Genomic DNA, 13,890 nt, shown 5'->3' with positions numbered 1-13,890 from the left:
CGGGGGGACGCGCGGTCCGGGCCGGATCCTGCTGCCCGGTCCCGCCGTGGGAAGCGGCCGTTTTCCCGGTGTCCTCCGCCGTCACACGAGGCTGCAGACGAGGGACGGGGTCCTGCTCCCCGTGCGAGGGTCCCGGCTCCCGCGGGGCCGGCAGCCGGCGGGGTCGTCGTCGGGGCTGGGAGTAGCGAGAGCACCGAGGCGTTAGGGGGCTGGGGGTGCCCGGCGGCACCCGGAGTAGGGGGCAGGGGGGATTTCACCCGGGGGTGCTTGAACCCACCCTCAGATCTGCTGCCCCGTCTGTAGGGCTGGGGTTGGGGTTGGCTACAAGGTGCCAAAATCCCAAGCCCCTGTGATTTCGGGCTAGGGGACATGGCTGTTGCAAGGGGCAAGGGTGTCCCAAGCCTGCTGGGGGGGGGGGGTCTCCATCCCTGAACCCACCCTCAGAGGACACCCTGGAGCCCAGATCACCCATCCGCTCCCTTGCCCGCTCCACCAGTGCAAGACCTACCGCTCCGGGGATGCCTGCCGGAGGGTTTGGCGGTCAGGATGCCCTGTGAAACTCGGCGTGAGAACCACAGCCCTCGGCTCGCTGGGCAAGCGGAGCTCCGGTTGTGTTTGGTACTTACGTGGCCGGAGGCCACCGTGGCGCGGCCGGGCCGGGCACAGGCGGGTGGTGGTCAGGGTGCTGGGGGCAAAGCAGAGACGGCTCATGCAGAGATGACAGAGAGCATCCGTGCGACAAACTCTCCCCAAATTCCAGCTGGAATTACCCCGAACACGCTCCCCAGAATTATGCATCTTTGAAAGTCTCTGAATTTTCAGCTTTAAGCACGAGCAGTGCCCGGGGCGATGCCACGCGCTGCGTTGTTTGCTGCCACTGGAAGGGCGTTCGGGTGCGAGGAGCTGTTTTGGGGTCCCTCCCCCTCACCCACCCACCTGTTAGCGTGGGGCTGGCTGCGACACCCTGGCACCGCAATGGGACCATCCTCATCCTCCTCGGAGGTGTCCAGGTGGCCATGTGGGTTGTGGGGCTCCAGTGTGGGGCCGTCAGTCAGGGCCACTCCTCTTCCTCCAGGGAGGAAGGGCAAATAGGCAGGAGTCCGGTACCAGACCGTGCCGAAGCCTTGGCTCTGGCAGAAATCGGCTGAATGGGTTTTAGTTTGCACCCTCTTACCTGAACGCCCAGGATGTGCTCCTGGCACAGGCACGTTCAGCTTGTCCCCAGCCTGGGCTTTGCCCCCAAAGGACCTGGGATCAAAGGGAGGAAGATTTATCTCACGGGTGATGCTGGGAATCACCCACGGAGGAAGGAGGGCCAGGATGGCAGCTCTCCTACTCACGCCTCATTCCGCCGGTGCCATGTCCCGCTGGCACGAGGCAGCGTGGAACAAAACCGCAGCTGTCCGGGGTCCAGCTGGGATGGAGACACAGCCTGGGGTTGGCACACGCATGTCCCTCTGCCCACCAAACCCTGGTGCCTCCCTCCACCGACCCCCATCTGAGGTGTCAGACCCCAGCACCCCAAGCTGCCCCACGCCCCCAGGGTGGTCCGTACCAGGGCTGGGGTGGGCACCCAGCCACCCCTGCGGGAGAGGCGGCCATGGAGGCAGAGCTGGTGCCGGATGGCATCGGTGAGCTTCTGCACGACCCGCTCGCGGGCGGCTCTGGGGGTGTCCTGCAGAGGAGAGAACCCACTCCCAGGGCTGGGGCAGTGGCCCTGTGAGGCACCAGAGGGTCTGGCCTCGGGGGCTTCCCCCCGTCGTGCGTTACCTGGCAGTGGGAAAGCAAAGTCAGGGCCTCCTTGTAGTGCCCGATGGCTTTCTGGGGGTCTCCCAGATGGAAGCAGGCGGCTCCCAGCCCCTCGCACGCTTGCCACTGCCCCTGCGTGTCCCCTGCGAGGCGAAGGTCCCCGGGAGGGAGCATCGCTGATGCCCTTTAGATCTGGCACATGCCCGACTCGAGTCCGCTTGGCATCGGGATGCCGCAGAGCTCCCAGCACGGGGGCGATTCGCCTGTGCCTCCCCTTACCCGAGTCCCGGAAGGCTTGCAGGGCGTGCAGGTAGTTCTCTGCAGCAGCCTCGTGGTTCCCGAGCTGGCTGCAGGCGTACGCCAGGTTCCCGAAGCACTGTCCCTGCGCCCTCCGGTTCCCGAGAGCGCCTGGAATTGGGAACACGAGGCTCCAGCCCGCATCCAGCAAAGCCGAGAGCTGGAGATACTGGTGCGACCTACTGTGCAGTGCCGCCGCTCGCCGGTGCCAGCGCAGGGCTGTGCGGAAGCTGCGCAGGGCGTTGTGGGCAGCACCCAGGTTCTGCAGCAGCGCGGCCTCGCCGTGCCGGTCCGGCTCGTCGCCGCGGAGCGCGAGGGCCCGCTCGAAGCTCTCAGCAGCCAGGGAGAAGATGCGGAGCTGGGAGTAGCCGAGGCCGACGTCGTTGTAGAGTTTCCCTGTGGGGCAGAGAGGAAGAGCCCGGTGCGGGCGCTGCTCCCCAGGGCACCGAGAGGAAAGGGTGCAGCGCGGCGTTACCTCGCAGGAACGGGTCAGGGATGCTCTCGCAGAGCGAGCGGCACTGGGCGAGGACCCCCGCGATCTCCGCCGCCCCGAACCGCCGGCTCTGCAGCATGGAGCTGCTCGCCCTGCTCAGAGCCACGGCGGCAGCCTCGGGGCTCGCGGCCGCCGCGTAGGTCCGCGCGGCATCCAGGAAGCACCGCGCGGCTCGCGCCGGCTCCCGCATCCCCAGGTAGCAGCAGCCCATCTGCACGTGGGTCCCGGCTCGGCTGCCAGCCCGCGCTGCGCTGGCACGGCCGGCAGCTCTGCCGAAATACTCCAGAGCCTTCGGAAAGTCCCGGAGCCCTTGGTGAGCCGCGCCGGTGTTGAAGTAAAGGTCCTCCAAGGGCTCCTCGCTCCCTGCCTCCGAGGGCTGGGACTGGAGGAGGAACTCAAGGCCCTTTTGGGGCTTCCCGCTCTCCACGTAGGCAGCCCCCAGGTTGAAGGCACAAGCCCTGCGGAGCCGGGAGCTCGCCGTGCCCCCGGAGAGGGCAAACGCCTTCCTGAAGCACCCCACCGCCTCCCGGGCATCACCCAGTGCCAGCGCCCGGTGCCCGGCTTGCATGAGCCCCTCGATCTTGGCCGCTCCCTCCTGGGCATCTTCCCCGGCTTCGGGCTTCTCCTTCCCTTTCTTCCGGCATTTCTTCCTGGCGGCGGGGGCTGCGGGGGCTGCGGGGGCTGCGGGGGCCGCGGGGGCTGCAGGCGCTGCGGGGGCTGCGGGCGCTGTCTCCGGGTTAGCAGCCTCCTCCGAAGCCATGGGCAGAGCGAGCGACCTGCCTGCAAGAGAGATGTAGCCGGCAGCCCGAGCCGGCACGGCCCTGGGATTTCTTGAAACGAGCAGCAGTATTTTATAAGATTTTTGGAAAAAATTAGAAAAGTCTATAGCCTGTTGGGTGCTAAAGCTTCAGGAAGGAAAAAGGCTTTTCCATGGAGGACCCCAGCCCAGCTTCTGCACTCAGCGCCTGTGTCCCGCAAAGCTTTGGGACCACCGGAGAGGAGAGGGGGGAGTCGCTGGAGGAGGAGGGGGAACTTCGGGTGTTCCCAAAGTGTCTTTTTGGGAGGCAGAGTAACCGGTTGCGTGCGCTTACCGTTTGCTCTGTGGGTGCAAAGCGTGCCGAGAGCGCGGAGAGGAGGGACAGGGCATCACCACTGCTCTCCGGGTGGGCACGGAAGATGTTCGAAGGGTCTCGAGAACCAGCCGGAGTGGGTCGCAGCCCCCCAGGCGATGGACGCCAGTGCCCGGGGCCTGGTGCTGGAGCACAGGCAGCTTCCGAGCGCCAAGAAACCGTCAGGGTCGTGCGTGGCACGCACAAAACGGGACGATGGCACGGCTCCTCCTGGGAAGGCACGTTCCTGTAATGGCTCGGCTGGCTCCGGTTTCGTCTCTGTCACCGGCACAGTGCGCAGTGCCATGGCAACTTGATCCGGCGGCGCCGGTGGGAATCGCGGGATGGATGGCACAACCAGCCCCCTGATGTCTCGGCAGGAGCTGTGGGCTTTAATGGGGGGGCACCTTTGTGGTTTGGAGCAGAGTGGTGTAGGGGCACGGTGCAGGGAGGGTGAAGGGCACCCCAGGGCCGGCTGGCACACCCTGGGGTCCCCCAGCTGGCCCCCCCGGCCCAGCCTGGGGGGGGGCAGCCTGGGTGTGCCCGTGCTGACAGCCGGGTGCCCCCAGTGTGTGCAGGTCCCTGTGTGTCCCCTGCAGACCCTGCGGGTCCCCGTGTGTGCTGAGCCTCTGGCACGCTGGGGCATGTGCCCTGTGATTGGGCTGGTGCCTGAGTGTGCGCGCCCAACCCCTGCACCCCAGGGTGCCCCCTGCACCCCTGGGCTCACCATGCACCCTCGAGTGTGACCACCCCTGGGCTGCCCCCACACCCCGGTGCATGCTCACCCCTACACTCCCCCTACACCCCGGTGTGTGCCACTCTTGCACCCCCGGGCACCCACCACACCCATGCGTGTGCCACCCCCTGCATCCCCCGGGCTCCCCCTGCACCCGGTGTGTGCCACCCCACGGGCTCCCCCTACACCCCGGTGTGTGCCACTCCTGCACCCCTGGGCTCCCCCCGCACCCATGCGTGTGCCACCCCCTGCACCCCCCCCAACACCCTGGTTTGTGCCACCCCCTGCACCCCCCGGGTTCCCCCCGCACCCCGGTGTGTGCCACCCCCCGGGCTCCCCCTGCACCCCGGTGTGTGCCACCCTCAGACTCCTCCCGCACCCCGGTGTGTGCCACCCCCCGCGCTCCCCCCGCACCCCGGTGTGTGCCACCCCCTGCACCCCCTGGGCTCCCCCCGCACCGCGGGGCTCGCTCATCCCCGTGTGCTCGCTGGGCCCGGGACGCCCCCGCCCCGCGCGCCCCCGCCCCGCGCGCCCCCGCCCCGCGCGCCCCCGCCCCGCGCGCCCCCGCCGGCGGTCCCGGCTGCAGCTCCCGGCGGCCCCCGCGCGGCGGCACGTGGGCGGCGGGAGATTCAAATCGCGGGTGGAGCCGCTGCGGGCCGCAGCCATGGAGGGAGCGGGGCTGCTGCGCCGTGAGTCAGCGGGCACCGGGCACCCACCGGGGGGGCAGCCAGAGTGGGGGGGCGGGGGAGTGCAGGAGGGTCGGGGTGCGGGTAGGGGTGGGTGGGTGGGTAGCACACACCGGGGTGTGGGGGCAACTCAGGGGGTGGCACACACCGGGGTGCGGGGGGAGCCCGGGGGTGGCACGCACCGGGGTGCGGGGAGAGCCCGGGGGTGGCACGCACCGGGGTGCGGGGAGAGCCCGGGGGTGGCACGCACCGGGGTGCGGGGGGAGCTCAGGGGATGCAGGGGGTGACACACACCAGGGTGCGGGGGGAACCCAGGGGGTGGCACACTGGGGTGCGGGGGGAGCCCAGGGGGTGCAGAGGGACCCCAGAGAGTGCAGGGGGTGGCACACACTGGGGTGCGGGGGGAACCCAGGGGGTGGCACACACTGGGGTGTGGGGGGAACCCAGGGGGTGGCACACTGGGGTGCAGAGGGAGCCCAGGGGTGCAGGGGGAGCCCAGAGGGTGCAGGGGGTGGCACACACTGGGGTGCAGGGGGAGTCTGGGGGTGTGTGGGGTGGCACACACTGGGGGCAATGTAGGTGGCTGGCACCTGAGTGTGAGCTGGGGGATGTGGTGCTGGGTGCCAGCCAGCTGTTGTAGATGCTGACAGCAGTGGGGAGGGACCCCACATGTGCAGCTGTGGCCCCCTGGGTGCAGGCTCTGGGTGCCACTGTGGCTGTTACTTCGGGAAAAAGTCACAGGGAAAGAGGAAAATTGGAAACTTTCCCCCAGCTGCCGGAAGGGCCCGGCCGGTGCCACCGTCACTGCCACGTCCCAGCATGGTGCCACCCGCACGAGGGCCATGGCGGGTGCAGACAGGCTGCTGTGCCCCAAACCTGCCTTTCCGTTGGGAAAATGTTAATTTGGGTGCGTGGGGGGTGCTTAAACCCCCACCCTGGGCAGTGGGGTTTGACTGTGCCCCTGGCACCCCCCAGATGCGCGTCCCACCGCAGACGAGATGGACGAGCGGAGGAGGCAGAACGTCGCCTACCAGTACCTGTGCCACTTGGAGGAGGCCAAGCGGTGGGGCTGGGCCTGGGGACCCCCCCTCCACCTCGAGTTCAAATTTGGGGGGTGGGGGGGAAAAGGGGGGCAGGGGATACGGCATGGGAAGTCTGGGTGGGGGAGGCTGCAGAGTCCCGTCTGCTCCTGGTGCTTTCTGACCCTTCAAAGGTGCTTTTTGGGGTTGTTTTATTCTTTTTTTTGGGGGGGGGGGAACTCAGCCATGCGAACTGAGAAACACCCATCTGCTAAACTCTGCAGCAAAGGGGTGGGGGCTGATCCCCCCCCCTTGCCATGGAGGGGGGGGATTTCTGGGCCTGGGGGGGGTGTGGGTGTGGGTGTGTGTCTCCTCTGGGTGCTGCTTTCCCGGTCTGGGTGGGGGTCCGGGGGGTCCATGACGTGCCCCGTCTCTGCCCTGCCAGCTGGATGGAGGCCTGCCTGGGTGAGGAGCTGCCCCCCCCCACGGAGCTGGAGGAGAACCTGCGCAACGGGGTGGTCCTGGCCAAGCTGGGCCACTGCTTTGCCCCCGCCGTGGTCCCGCTGAAGAAGATCTACGACGGCGAGCAGACGCGGTACAGAGTAAGCCTGCGACACCCCAAAACTCGCACCTTTCCATCGCTGGTGAATTCAAAGTGGGGGGGGGACGGGGGACACGCGCCGATTGCGAATCGTTAAGGGGTAATTTAATAGAGCGGGGACCGAAAATGGGGTCTGTGGGCTGCACCGCCCCGGGGAGGCTCAGGCTTTGCCTCTTTAACCTCACGCCCCGGCTGGGTGGGTTTGGGGTGAGGGGGACCCCAAGGGGTGGGAGAAGGTGGGGTTCAGCTTGACCCCTCTCTTCCAGGCAGCCGGGCTCCACTTTCGGCACACGGACAACATCAACTACTGGCGCGATGCCATGAGCCACGTGGGGCTTCCCTCGGTAACGTTCCCCCTCCGCCGGCCACGGGCCATGAAGCCCGGGCTTTACCTTCATGGCAGCACTGGCACTGCACGCCGCTGGCTCGGGGAGCGCTGGCATTGCTTGGGGGGGTTTGTCTCTGTCCCCTCACCCTTGGGCACCATCCTCCTCGTGGACCATCTCGGTTGTGTCCCCACCTGAGCTGTCTCTTGTCTTGTCAGCAGATCTTCCACCCGGAGACCACCGATATCTACGACAAGAAGAACATGCCCCGGGTGGTCTACTGCATCCACGCGCTCAGGTGGGTGTCCCAGGTCCGGCCCTGGGGCCAAAACTGTTGTCATGGTTGGTGTTTGTAATCATGAGCCCTTCGGGGTGGCATCACGCCCAGGGCGGGGGTGACAACCTTGGGTGTTGCAGAACGGTCATGGTCTGTTTGGATGGTCCATGGCATGTGTCTGCTTCGTCTTTCAGCTTGTACCTCTTCAAGCTGGGGCTGGCTCCGCAGATCCAGGACTTGTACGGGAAAGTGGACTTCACAGGTACGGCATCGCGCTGGGGGGACCTGGGCGGGGGGCTGGCGCTGAGGGTTTGCCAACAACACTCTTGGATCCCTGCGGCGGGTGGGATGTGGGGAACGCAGATCACGGGCAAGCTTCTCCAGAGTTTCCTTGGTGATGCTCGCCCCAGCGAGGGTGTTTTCTGCACCCCTTCGGTGCAGGGGAGTGGGGGGCTCTGCCAGCTGCCCCCGCTCCAGCGCTGGACCGCGGCGCTGGCGCTGAGTTGTGATGCCTCCGTGCTCTGCTCCAGAGGAGGAGATCAACAACATGAAGCGGGAGCTGGAGAAGTACGGCCTGCAGCTGCCCGCCTTCAGCAAGATCGGGGGCATCTTGGCCAACGAGCTCTCGGTGGACGAAGCAGCAGGTAACGGGTGCCCGTGGGGGGAGCGATGCTGCGCGCAGCCCCCTCCCAGCCAGCAGCACCTTGGCTGGACTCGCTGCAGAGATACTGAGACTTCCCAACCGCTGCAAACTGCTTTTTGAGGAGTTTTTGGGGATTCCCACCATTGCACGTGGCACCGCTTGTCCCCACCGCGTGCGGGGGTATAGCGGATGGTCTGTGGCAGCCCACTGTGCCCAGTCTCACCTGCCTCCTTCCCACATCACCTCCAGTCCATGCCGCCGTGTTGGCCATCAACGAAGCGGTGGATCAGGGGGTGGCAGCGCAGACGATGGTGGCCCTCCGCAACCCCAGCGCGATGCTCCTCGACCTACGCGAGGTGCTGGCGGATGCCTACCAGGAGGTTCTCCACCGGGCAAAGCTGGAGAAGGGCAGCAACGCCAGGAACAGGGTGAGGAGGGCACAGGGGGGTCCGGGAGGGGCTGGGAGAGGAGCAGCCCCTTCGCTGATGGGTGCTTCCAGCTGGAGGGGTCCCTCTTGGTCAGGTGCCATCCTCATGCTTGGTGGGTCAAATGCAGCCTGGGAGCCCTTGTCCCGATCAGAAGATGAGGGGAGAGTGGTGGGGAAATGGTTCCTCTTGGGAGGGGTGGTTGAGCCAGGGCTTGGGGTTGGGAGATGAGCCCAGGCATCTGCAGGGGACCCCCGCTGCGTGCTGTTGGGGTTCTTCTTGTGGGGAAAGCTCAGGATGGGGAGTCCTTCTCCAGTACCTGCAGGTGATCCCCGAGGGAGAGGACATCTACGACCGGTGTCTGACCCAGGCTGAAATCCAAGGGAACATCAACAAAGCGAACGGTGAGCGGAGCTGTGGCTTCCCTTCCGGGGGCTCTCCAGAGCTTAGCGGTGGGGCCGTGGCACCCCAGGCTGGAGGGGAGAGCCTGCCCGGGGCAGTGGGCAGAGCAGGAAGGAGCTGCCTGCTCGGGCCACCTTCAGAGCCGTCGGGGAGCAGGGCTGGGTCTGCATTTCCAAGGAGAAACTAAAATTATTGGTGTGCAGGCTTCAGCTGGCACTCCTGTCGCGCCCCGGAGCTGGGGGCTGATTTACCTGCTCACCTTCTCCTAGTGCACGGGGCTCTGGAGGAGGTGGACGATGCCCTGGAGAGACAGGACGCGCCGGCGCTGTACCGCGCGCTGCAGGACCCCGTCCTGGCCCTGCGCTGCCTCCGGCGAGACAACCTCGACCGCTACTTGGAGCAGCTCAGCACGGACCGGGAGCAGAAGGCACTGGTAGGGACTGGCAGGAGCCTGCGGGCATGGGGTACCTGTGCTGGGGTGGCACCCCAGGAGGAGGGGGTTCTCCCCTGGGCAGGGGGTGGCTCTGCAGATCAGCAGCATTCTGCACAGGGTCTGAGCGTGGCTGCTCTGTCGGCTCATGCAGGATCTGGTGGGAGACCAGCAGCCCCTCTTTGTGCCCGCTGCAGGAGCTGGGCTACGTGGACCTGCTGGAGCAGGAGGAGGTGGAGGCAGGGATCCTGATGGCCAACAGGAAGGGCGAGGAGGAGCGAGCCAGTGAGTGGCCGGGGTGGACGTGGTGCTTGCAGCAGGTTTTGCTGCCTGGTGCATTCCCTGGAGCTGGTGGCATGGCCACCTGTGCCAGCTCACCCCGGTCTCCCCATCAGTGCTGCAGGCCGTCAGCCGGATCAACGCAGCCATCCGTCGGGGGATGCCGGCTGAGACGTTGGAAGCGCTGATGGACCCCGCAGCACAGCTGCCCCCCGTGTACCCGCTCGCCGCCCCCCTGTACCAGCACCAGCTGGCCCTGCTGCAGCACCAGCACCCACGGGTGAGAGCTGCCCCGGCAACAGGCTCTGGGTCCGTCGGTGGCGGGGGGATCAGTGCCTCTGTTAGGATGGGGGGTGCTTCCCCTGCACCTGGGGGGCTGTTGGGGCTGGAGGATGGGGTATGGGGGGGTCAGTGTCTCTGCCTGCCCCATGCAGGGAGAGCTGGTGCAGGAGGAGCTGTTTGTGGCGGTGGAGATGCTTTCGGCCGTGGCACTGGTTAACCGAGCGCTGGATGCCAGGGACCCCGACGGGCTCTGGAGCAGCCTGGTCAGCTCCACCCTGGGCCTCTCGGGCATTGAGGACACGAACGCGCAGCGGTAAGGAGATGGGGTCGGCGGTGTGGAGCAATCCCTCGGGAGGGGATGCTCAGGGGGCCTGGGCTGCTTCTGCCAGCCTCCCTGCCCTCTGCCTTACCTCTTCCCCTCCGGAAAGCGAGGCAGCTGGCTCCGGCAGGTGCCACTCCTGCCCGAAACGCACCGAGCTCTGGCCCTGTGCCTCTCCTGCAGGTATTTTGAGGACTTACTGCAGCTGAAAGGCCAATCTAGGGAAGCAGGAGCCGAGTTCCTGAGCTGGAATGACATTCAGGACAGCGTGAACGACACCAACTCATCAGTGCGAGACGAAAACGAGCGTGAGTCCTGCCCGTGGGGTTGGGTCAGGCAAGGGGGGTCTGCAGACTTTCCAGGAGGGAGGTGGCACGGGGAACCCAACCCTAACAAGACACCAGAGAACCTCACACTACCCTGGGCTGTGCCTCCCCTGGGTGCCCGGAGCACTGGGGGAGCTGAACCGTGTGCCCCTTCCCTCTGGCACAGGAGTCCTCGCCGTCCGGCGGATCAACGAGGCGCTGGTGCAGGCGGACCCCGAGAAGACTCTGGCGGCGTTGCTGCTGCCGGGGGCCGCTCTGCCCGACGTCGCCCTCCCCACCGCTCCGCGCTACCACGACGTCTTGACCCGGGCACGAAGGCTGAAAGCCCAGGTGGGGTGTCCCCATCTCCCGGCACCACGGTGGCCCTGGCACTGTGGCACCCTGAAGCAGAAAGTGCTCAAGGGGTGATGTGCAAGACTCAGCACAATTGAAGCTCTCAGGGGGCTGTGCGGCTCACCAGGACCCACCACCTTCTCCCGACCCACCACCTTCTCCCGACCCACCACCTTCTCCCGACCCACCACCTTCTCCCGACCCACCACCTTCTCCCGACCCACCACCTTCTCCCGACCCACCACCTTCTCCCGACCCACCACCTTCTCCCACCCCTGTCTCCCAGGCCACAGACGACGATGGAGCTGTGCTTTGGTGGGAAGAGATCCGGGAAGGGGTCTGCAGGGCCAACCAGGACACGGTGGCAGCCAGGAGGAGTGAGTGCTCTCCCTGGCGCGGGTGCTGGGTGCTGGCCTCACCAACTGCGGGGTTGCTGTGGTGGGTGGAGGCAAGAAGGCTCATATGAGCCCCCTCTGCTCCCGCAGTGGCCCTGGGCACCGCCGCCATCAACCAGGCCATCAAGGAAGGGAAGGCGGCGCAGACCCTGCGGGTGCTGCGCAACCCCGACGTGGCCCTGTGCGGCGTGGCGAGCGCCTGCGCCGCGGCGTACCAGGAGCAGCTGGCAGCTCTGATGGCCACCAAGAGACAAGAGGGTAAAAACTCGGCGGCTCCAAAATCTCCCATCTCAAGGTGCCTGGGGGTGCCTGAGCTGTGCGGGGGGAGCAGCACCCCACCCAGCAGCACCCCTCTGTCTCGGCGTGCAGGGAGCGCGCAGCCGTGCTGGATCCGGCACAGGCTGATGGATGGTGCCGAGTACTACCTGAGCCTGCGGACCTTCGAGGGCAGCTGGCAGTGCCCACGCGACGGTGGCCTCAACACCACGCACCTGAGCCGGGAGGAGATCCAGGTAACGGGGAGGACGAGGCTCGGCGGGTACCGGCGGCATCACCGGGGCTGAGCCGGTGCGTTGTGTCCCCACAGTCCGTCATCACCCGAGTGACCGCGGCGCACGACCGGCAGCGCCTGTGGGCGTCCAACGTCGCCTTCGTGGTGAGGCTGCAGGCTCGGCTGCGCGGCGTCCTCGTCCGCCGGGAGTTCGCGGCACGGCGCCGCGTCCTGCGGGAGCAGTGGCCGGCTGCCGTCAGGATCCAGGTGACGGAGCCGGAATCCGTCCCACCTCTGCGCGGGGGGGATGTGAACCATGGGTGGGTGCTTGTGGCACCCTCCGGTGTGTCCAGGGAGCACCGGTGCTGGTTACTCTGGGCATCTAATAGCCAGGACTCACCCAGGGTGCTGCAGGGGATGGTACAGGGCTCGGGTTTTTTCTTACAGCAGCTCTGTTGGGTGCTGGTTTCCTCTGTTTTCCCGTTTCGTTTTGTGTTGTCCTCTCTCCTTGTGTGCAACCTATAGAGCACCTGGATGCTGCTGCGACCACACACGGATCGCGGTAGCCGGTTGTCCTTTTGTCTTTTCCCGTGCCCAGGCTTGTTGGAGAGGGTACCGGCAGCGCAGAGCTTACCTGGCGAGGCTGTGCCACCTGCGAGCCAACGTGGATGCTGCAATAAAGGTTTGGAATTCTCTTCCTTCACCCTTTGCTCCCGCATCGGGCATCACCGCTTGTTTGCTCGGCGGTGAGAGTGGTGTTTCCCCCCCAGCCCAGTAAAGAGGCAGGTGGGGTGGGGGATATGGCAGCTGGAGGAGGGGAAGGGGGGAGAACATCTTGCAGAAATCCCCACGATTTTCCCCTTTTCCACCCACTTGCTTTGGCCAAGCAAGTCCTTCCAGCATCCAACTGCTTGAACATCTCTCCCAGATCCAGGCGGGCGTGAGGATGTGGCGGGCTCGGAGAAGGTACCAGGAGAGGCTGCGTTACTTCAGGCAGAACGTGAGCGATGGGATGGGGAGGAAAGGAGCTCCCAGGAGCGTGTCGCTGCCTGGGGGGGGGCCGATCCTGAGCGTGTGGTGGGGGCTCGGCCCTCGTGTGCTTGTGGCGTGGCTGGAGGGAGAAATTGGGGCATCCTTGTGCGGGCATGGATGGGAAGGAAAAGGTGCCAGGTGGGTCTGGGAGCCAAAATATCTGGCTTTGTAAAGCGTGAGGAGAGGAGAAACGCTCCGGTTCCATGAAAAAACTTCAAGGTGCCCGTTAGAGGGGAAGGAGATTTTGGGGAAAGGGGTGCGGAAACGTCACCTCTGGAGTTGCCGCAGGATGTGAAGCACCCGCTAAGGAGGGCGAAATCCCCAAATCCTGAAATCCCTCCTGGGTTGTGGAGACCCTCATCCCGGGCACCAGCGGGTTCCCGGCAGTGGGAGCAGCCGGGTGCCCGTCCAGCTCTTTGCTCCCCACGTGTTTCGGGGATGCTGTGGGGAAACATCCGCCACCCCCTCGTTTGTCTCGGCAGATGAGAGCTGTAATTAAAATCCAGGCTTTTGTGCGAGCTAACAAGGCCCGTGGGGATTACAGGATGCTGGGTAAGTGCCTGCTCGTCTCTGCTCGGAAGTGGCTGTAATTAATTGGGAAGGGGGCTCTCCCTCCTCCCTCGTTGGCCCTGCATGGTGGAAGGAGGTGACATCCCGGCCACCAGTGGCCCTGTGGCAAACACGGGAGTGGCGGATGCTTGGTGGTCCCTTGGCATCTCCGCTGCCGAAGGCGTTGCAGAGCGCAGGGGCATCTCATCCTGTGTCTCGGTGTTGCAAGAAGATGCTTTTTTGAGGAGGAGGATGGGGTGTCTTTGGAAGGCGCTGAGGGATCTGAGGGTCCACGGCCACGAGCGTTCATGGCGTGGCTGTGCCTCGCTACAGTCCACGCCAGGAACCCGCCGCTGAGCATCGTCCGGCGCTTCATCCACTTGCTGGAGCAGAGCCAGCACGACTTCTGGGAGGAGTCGGAGGTGCTGCGGCTGCAGGAGGAGGTGGTGAAGAGGATCCGTGCCAGCCGGCAGCTGGAGAGTGACCTGGACCTCATGGACATCAAGATCGGGCTGCTGGTGAAGAACAGGATCACGCTGCAGGTGAGGAGCACAGCGGTAAAGGGAGGACCTCGGCCACCTCCAAGCACAGAGCTGGTCCTCCCCTCCTGCACTTCACAGCTTCAGCTTCTCTCCACTTCATTTTCAAAGCGGTTGAAGGAGTTGGGGAGCATTGAGGTGTGCCTCTGGCTC

The 13,890-nt window shown here is 65.9% G+C and overlaps 2 protein-coding genes across 2 annotated transcripts in view; one reads left to right on the top strand and one right to left on the bottom strand.

Annotated features, from left to right (window-relative positions):
- Positions 1-81: 81 nt before the first annotated feature.
- TTC24 (tetratricopeptide repeat domain 24) lies at positions 82-3,299 on the bottom strand. Its single transcript, XM_086628272.1, has 10 exons — positions 2,522-3,299; positions 2,230-2,442; positions 2,029-2,157; positions 1,771-1,892; positions 1,556-1,675; positions 1,341-1,414; positions 1,175-1,248; positions 937-1,069; positions 509-685; positions 82-175 (listed from the first exon to the last, which is right to left on the bottom strand). The coding sequence occupies exons 1-10, from the start codon at positions 3,297-3,299 to the stop codon at positions 82-84; spliced, it is 1,914 nt and encodes a 637-aa protein (XP_086484398.1).
- Positions 3,300-5,048: 1,749 nt separating this feature from the next.
- The window catches only part of IQGAP3 (IQ motif containing GTPase activating protein 3), a 14,590-nt gene continuing 5,748 nt past the window's right edge, over positions 5,049-13,890 (top strand). Inside the window, exons 1-23 of the mRNA XM_086628271.1 lie at positions 5,049-5,073; positions 6,046-6,133; positions 6,535-6,691; positions 6,957-7,034; positions 7,238-7,314; positions 7,488-7,555; positions 7,824-7,937; positions 8,186-8,364; positions 8,678-8,765; positions 9,033-9,196; positions 9,391-9,478; positions 9,589-9,752; positions 9,907-10,067; positions 10,257-10,381; positions 10,566-10,729; positions 11,019-11,109; positions 11,218-11,385; positions 11,497-11,639; positions 11,714-11,884; positions 12,216-12,299; positions 12,546-12,617; positions 13,132-13,201; positions 13,532-13,740. Of these exons, the coding sequence (XP_086484397.1) occupies positions 5,049-5,073; positions 6,046-6,133; positions 6,535-6,691; positions 6,957-7,034; positions 7,238-7,314; positions 7,488-7,555; positions 7,824-7,937; positions 8,186-8,364; positions 8,678-8,765; positions 9,033-9,196; positions 9,391-9,478; positions 9,589-9,752; positions 9,907-10,067; positions 10,257-10,381; positions 10,566-10,729; positions 11,019-11,109; positions 11,218-11,385; positions 11,497-11,639; positions 11,714-11,884; positions 12,216-12,299; positions 12,546-12,617; positions 13,132-13,201; positions 13,532-13,740 (2,748 nt within the window). The remainder of the gene's footprint in view (positions 5,074-6,045; positions 6,134-6,534; positions 6,692-6,956; positions 7,035-7,237; positions 7,315-7,487; positions 7,556-7,823; positions 7,938-8,185; positions 8,365-8,677; positions 8,766-9,032; positions 9,197-9,390; positions 9,479-9,588; positions 9,753-9,906; positions 10,068-10,256; positions 10,382-10,565; positions 10,730-11,018; positions 11,110-11,217; positions 11,386-11,496; positions 11,640-11,713; positions 11,885-12,215; positions 12,300-12,545; positions 12,618-13,131; positions 13,202-13,531; positions 13,741-13,890) is intronic.

Source organism: Tauraco erythrolophus, chromosome 30, assembly GCF_009769465.1.
Source record: "Tauraco erythrolophus isolate bTauEry1 chromosome 30, bTauEry1.pri, whole genome shotgun sequence".
NCBI lineage: Eukaryota > Metazoa > Chordata > Aves > Musophagiformes > Musophagidae > Tauraco > Tauraco erythrolophus.
This window is presented reverse-complemented; position numbering and strand designations above follow the sequence as displayed.

Bases quoted from the DNA above. Each gene is read 5' to 3' on its own strand.
- TTC24 (XM_086628272.1), bottom strand. From the start codon at position 3,299: ATGGCTTCGGAGGAGGCTGCTAACCCGGAGACAGCGCCCGCAGCCCCC. The intron at 2,158-2,229 runs GTAGGTCGCACC...TCCCAATTCCAG, and splicing joins GCGAGCGGCGGCACTGCACA to GCGCTCTCGGGAACCGGAGG. The intron at 1,070-1,174 runs GTAAGAGGGTGC...TCCTCCCTGGAG, and splicing joins AGCACATCCTGGGCGTTCAG to GAAGAGGAGTGGCCCTGACT.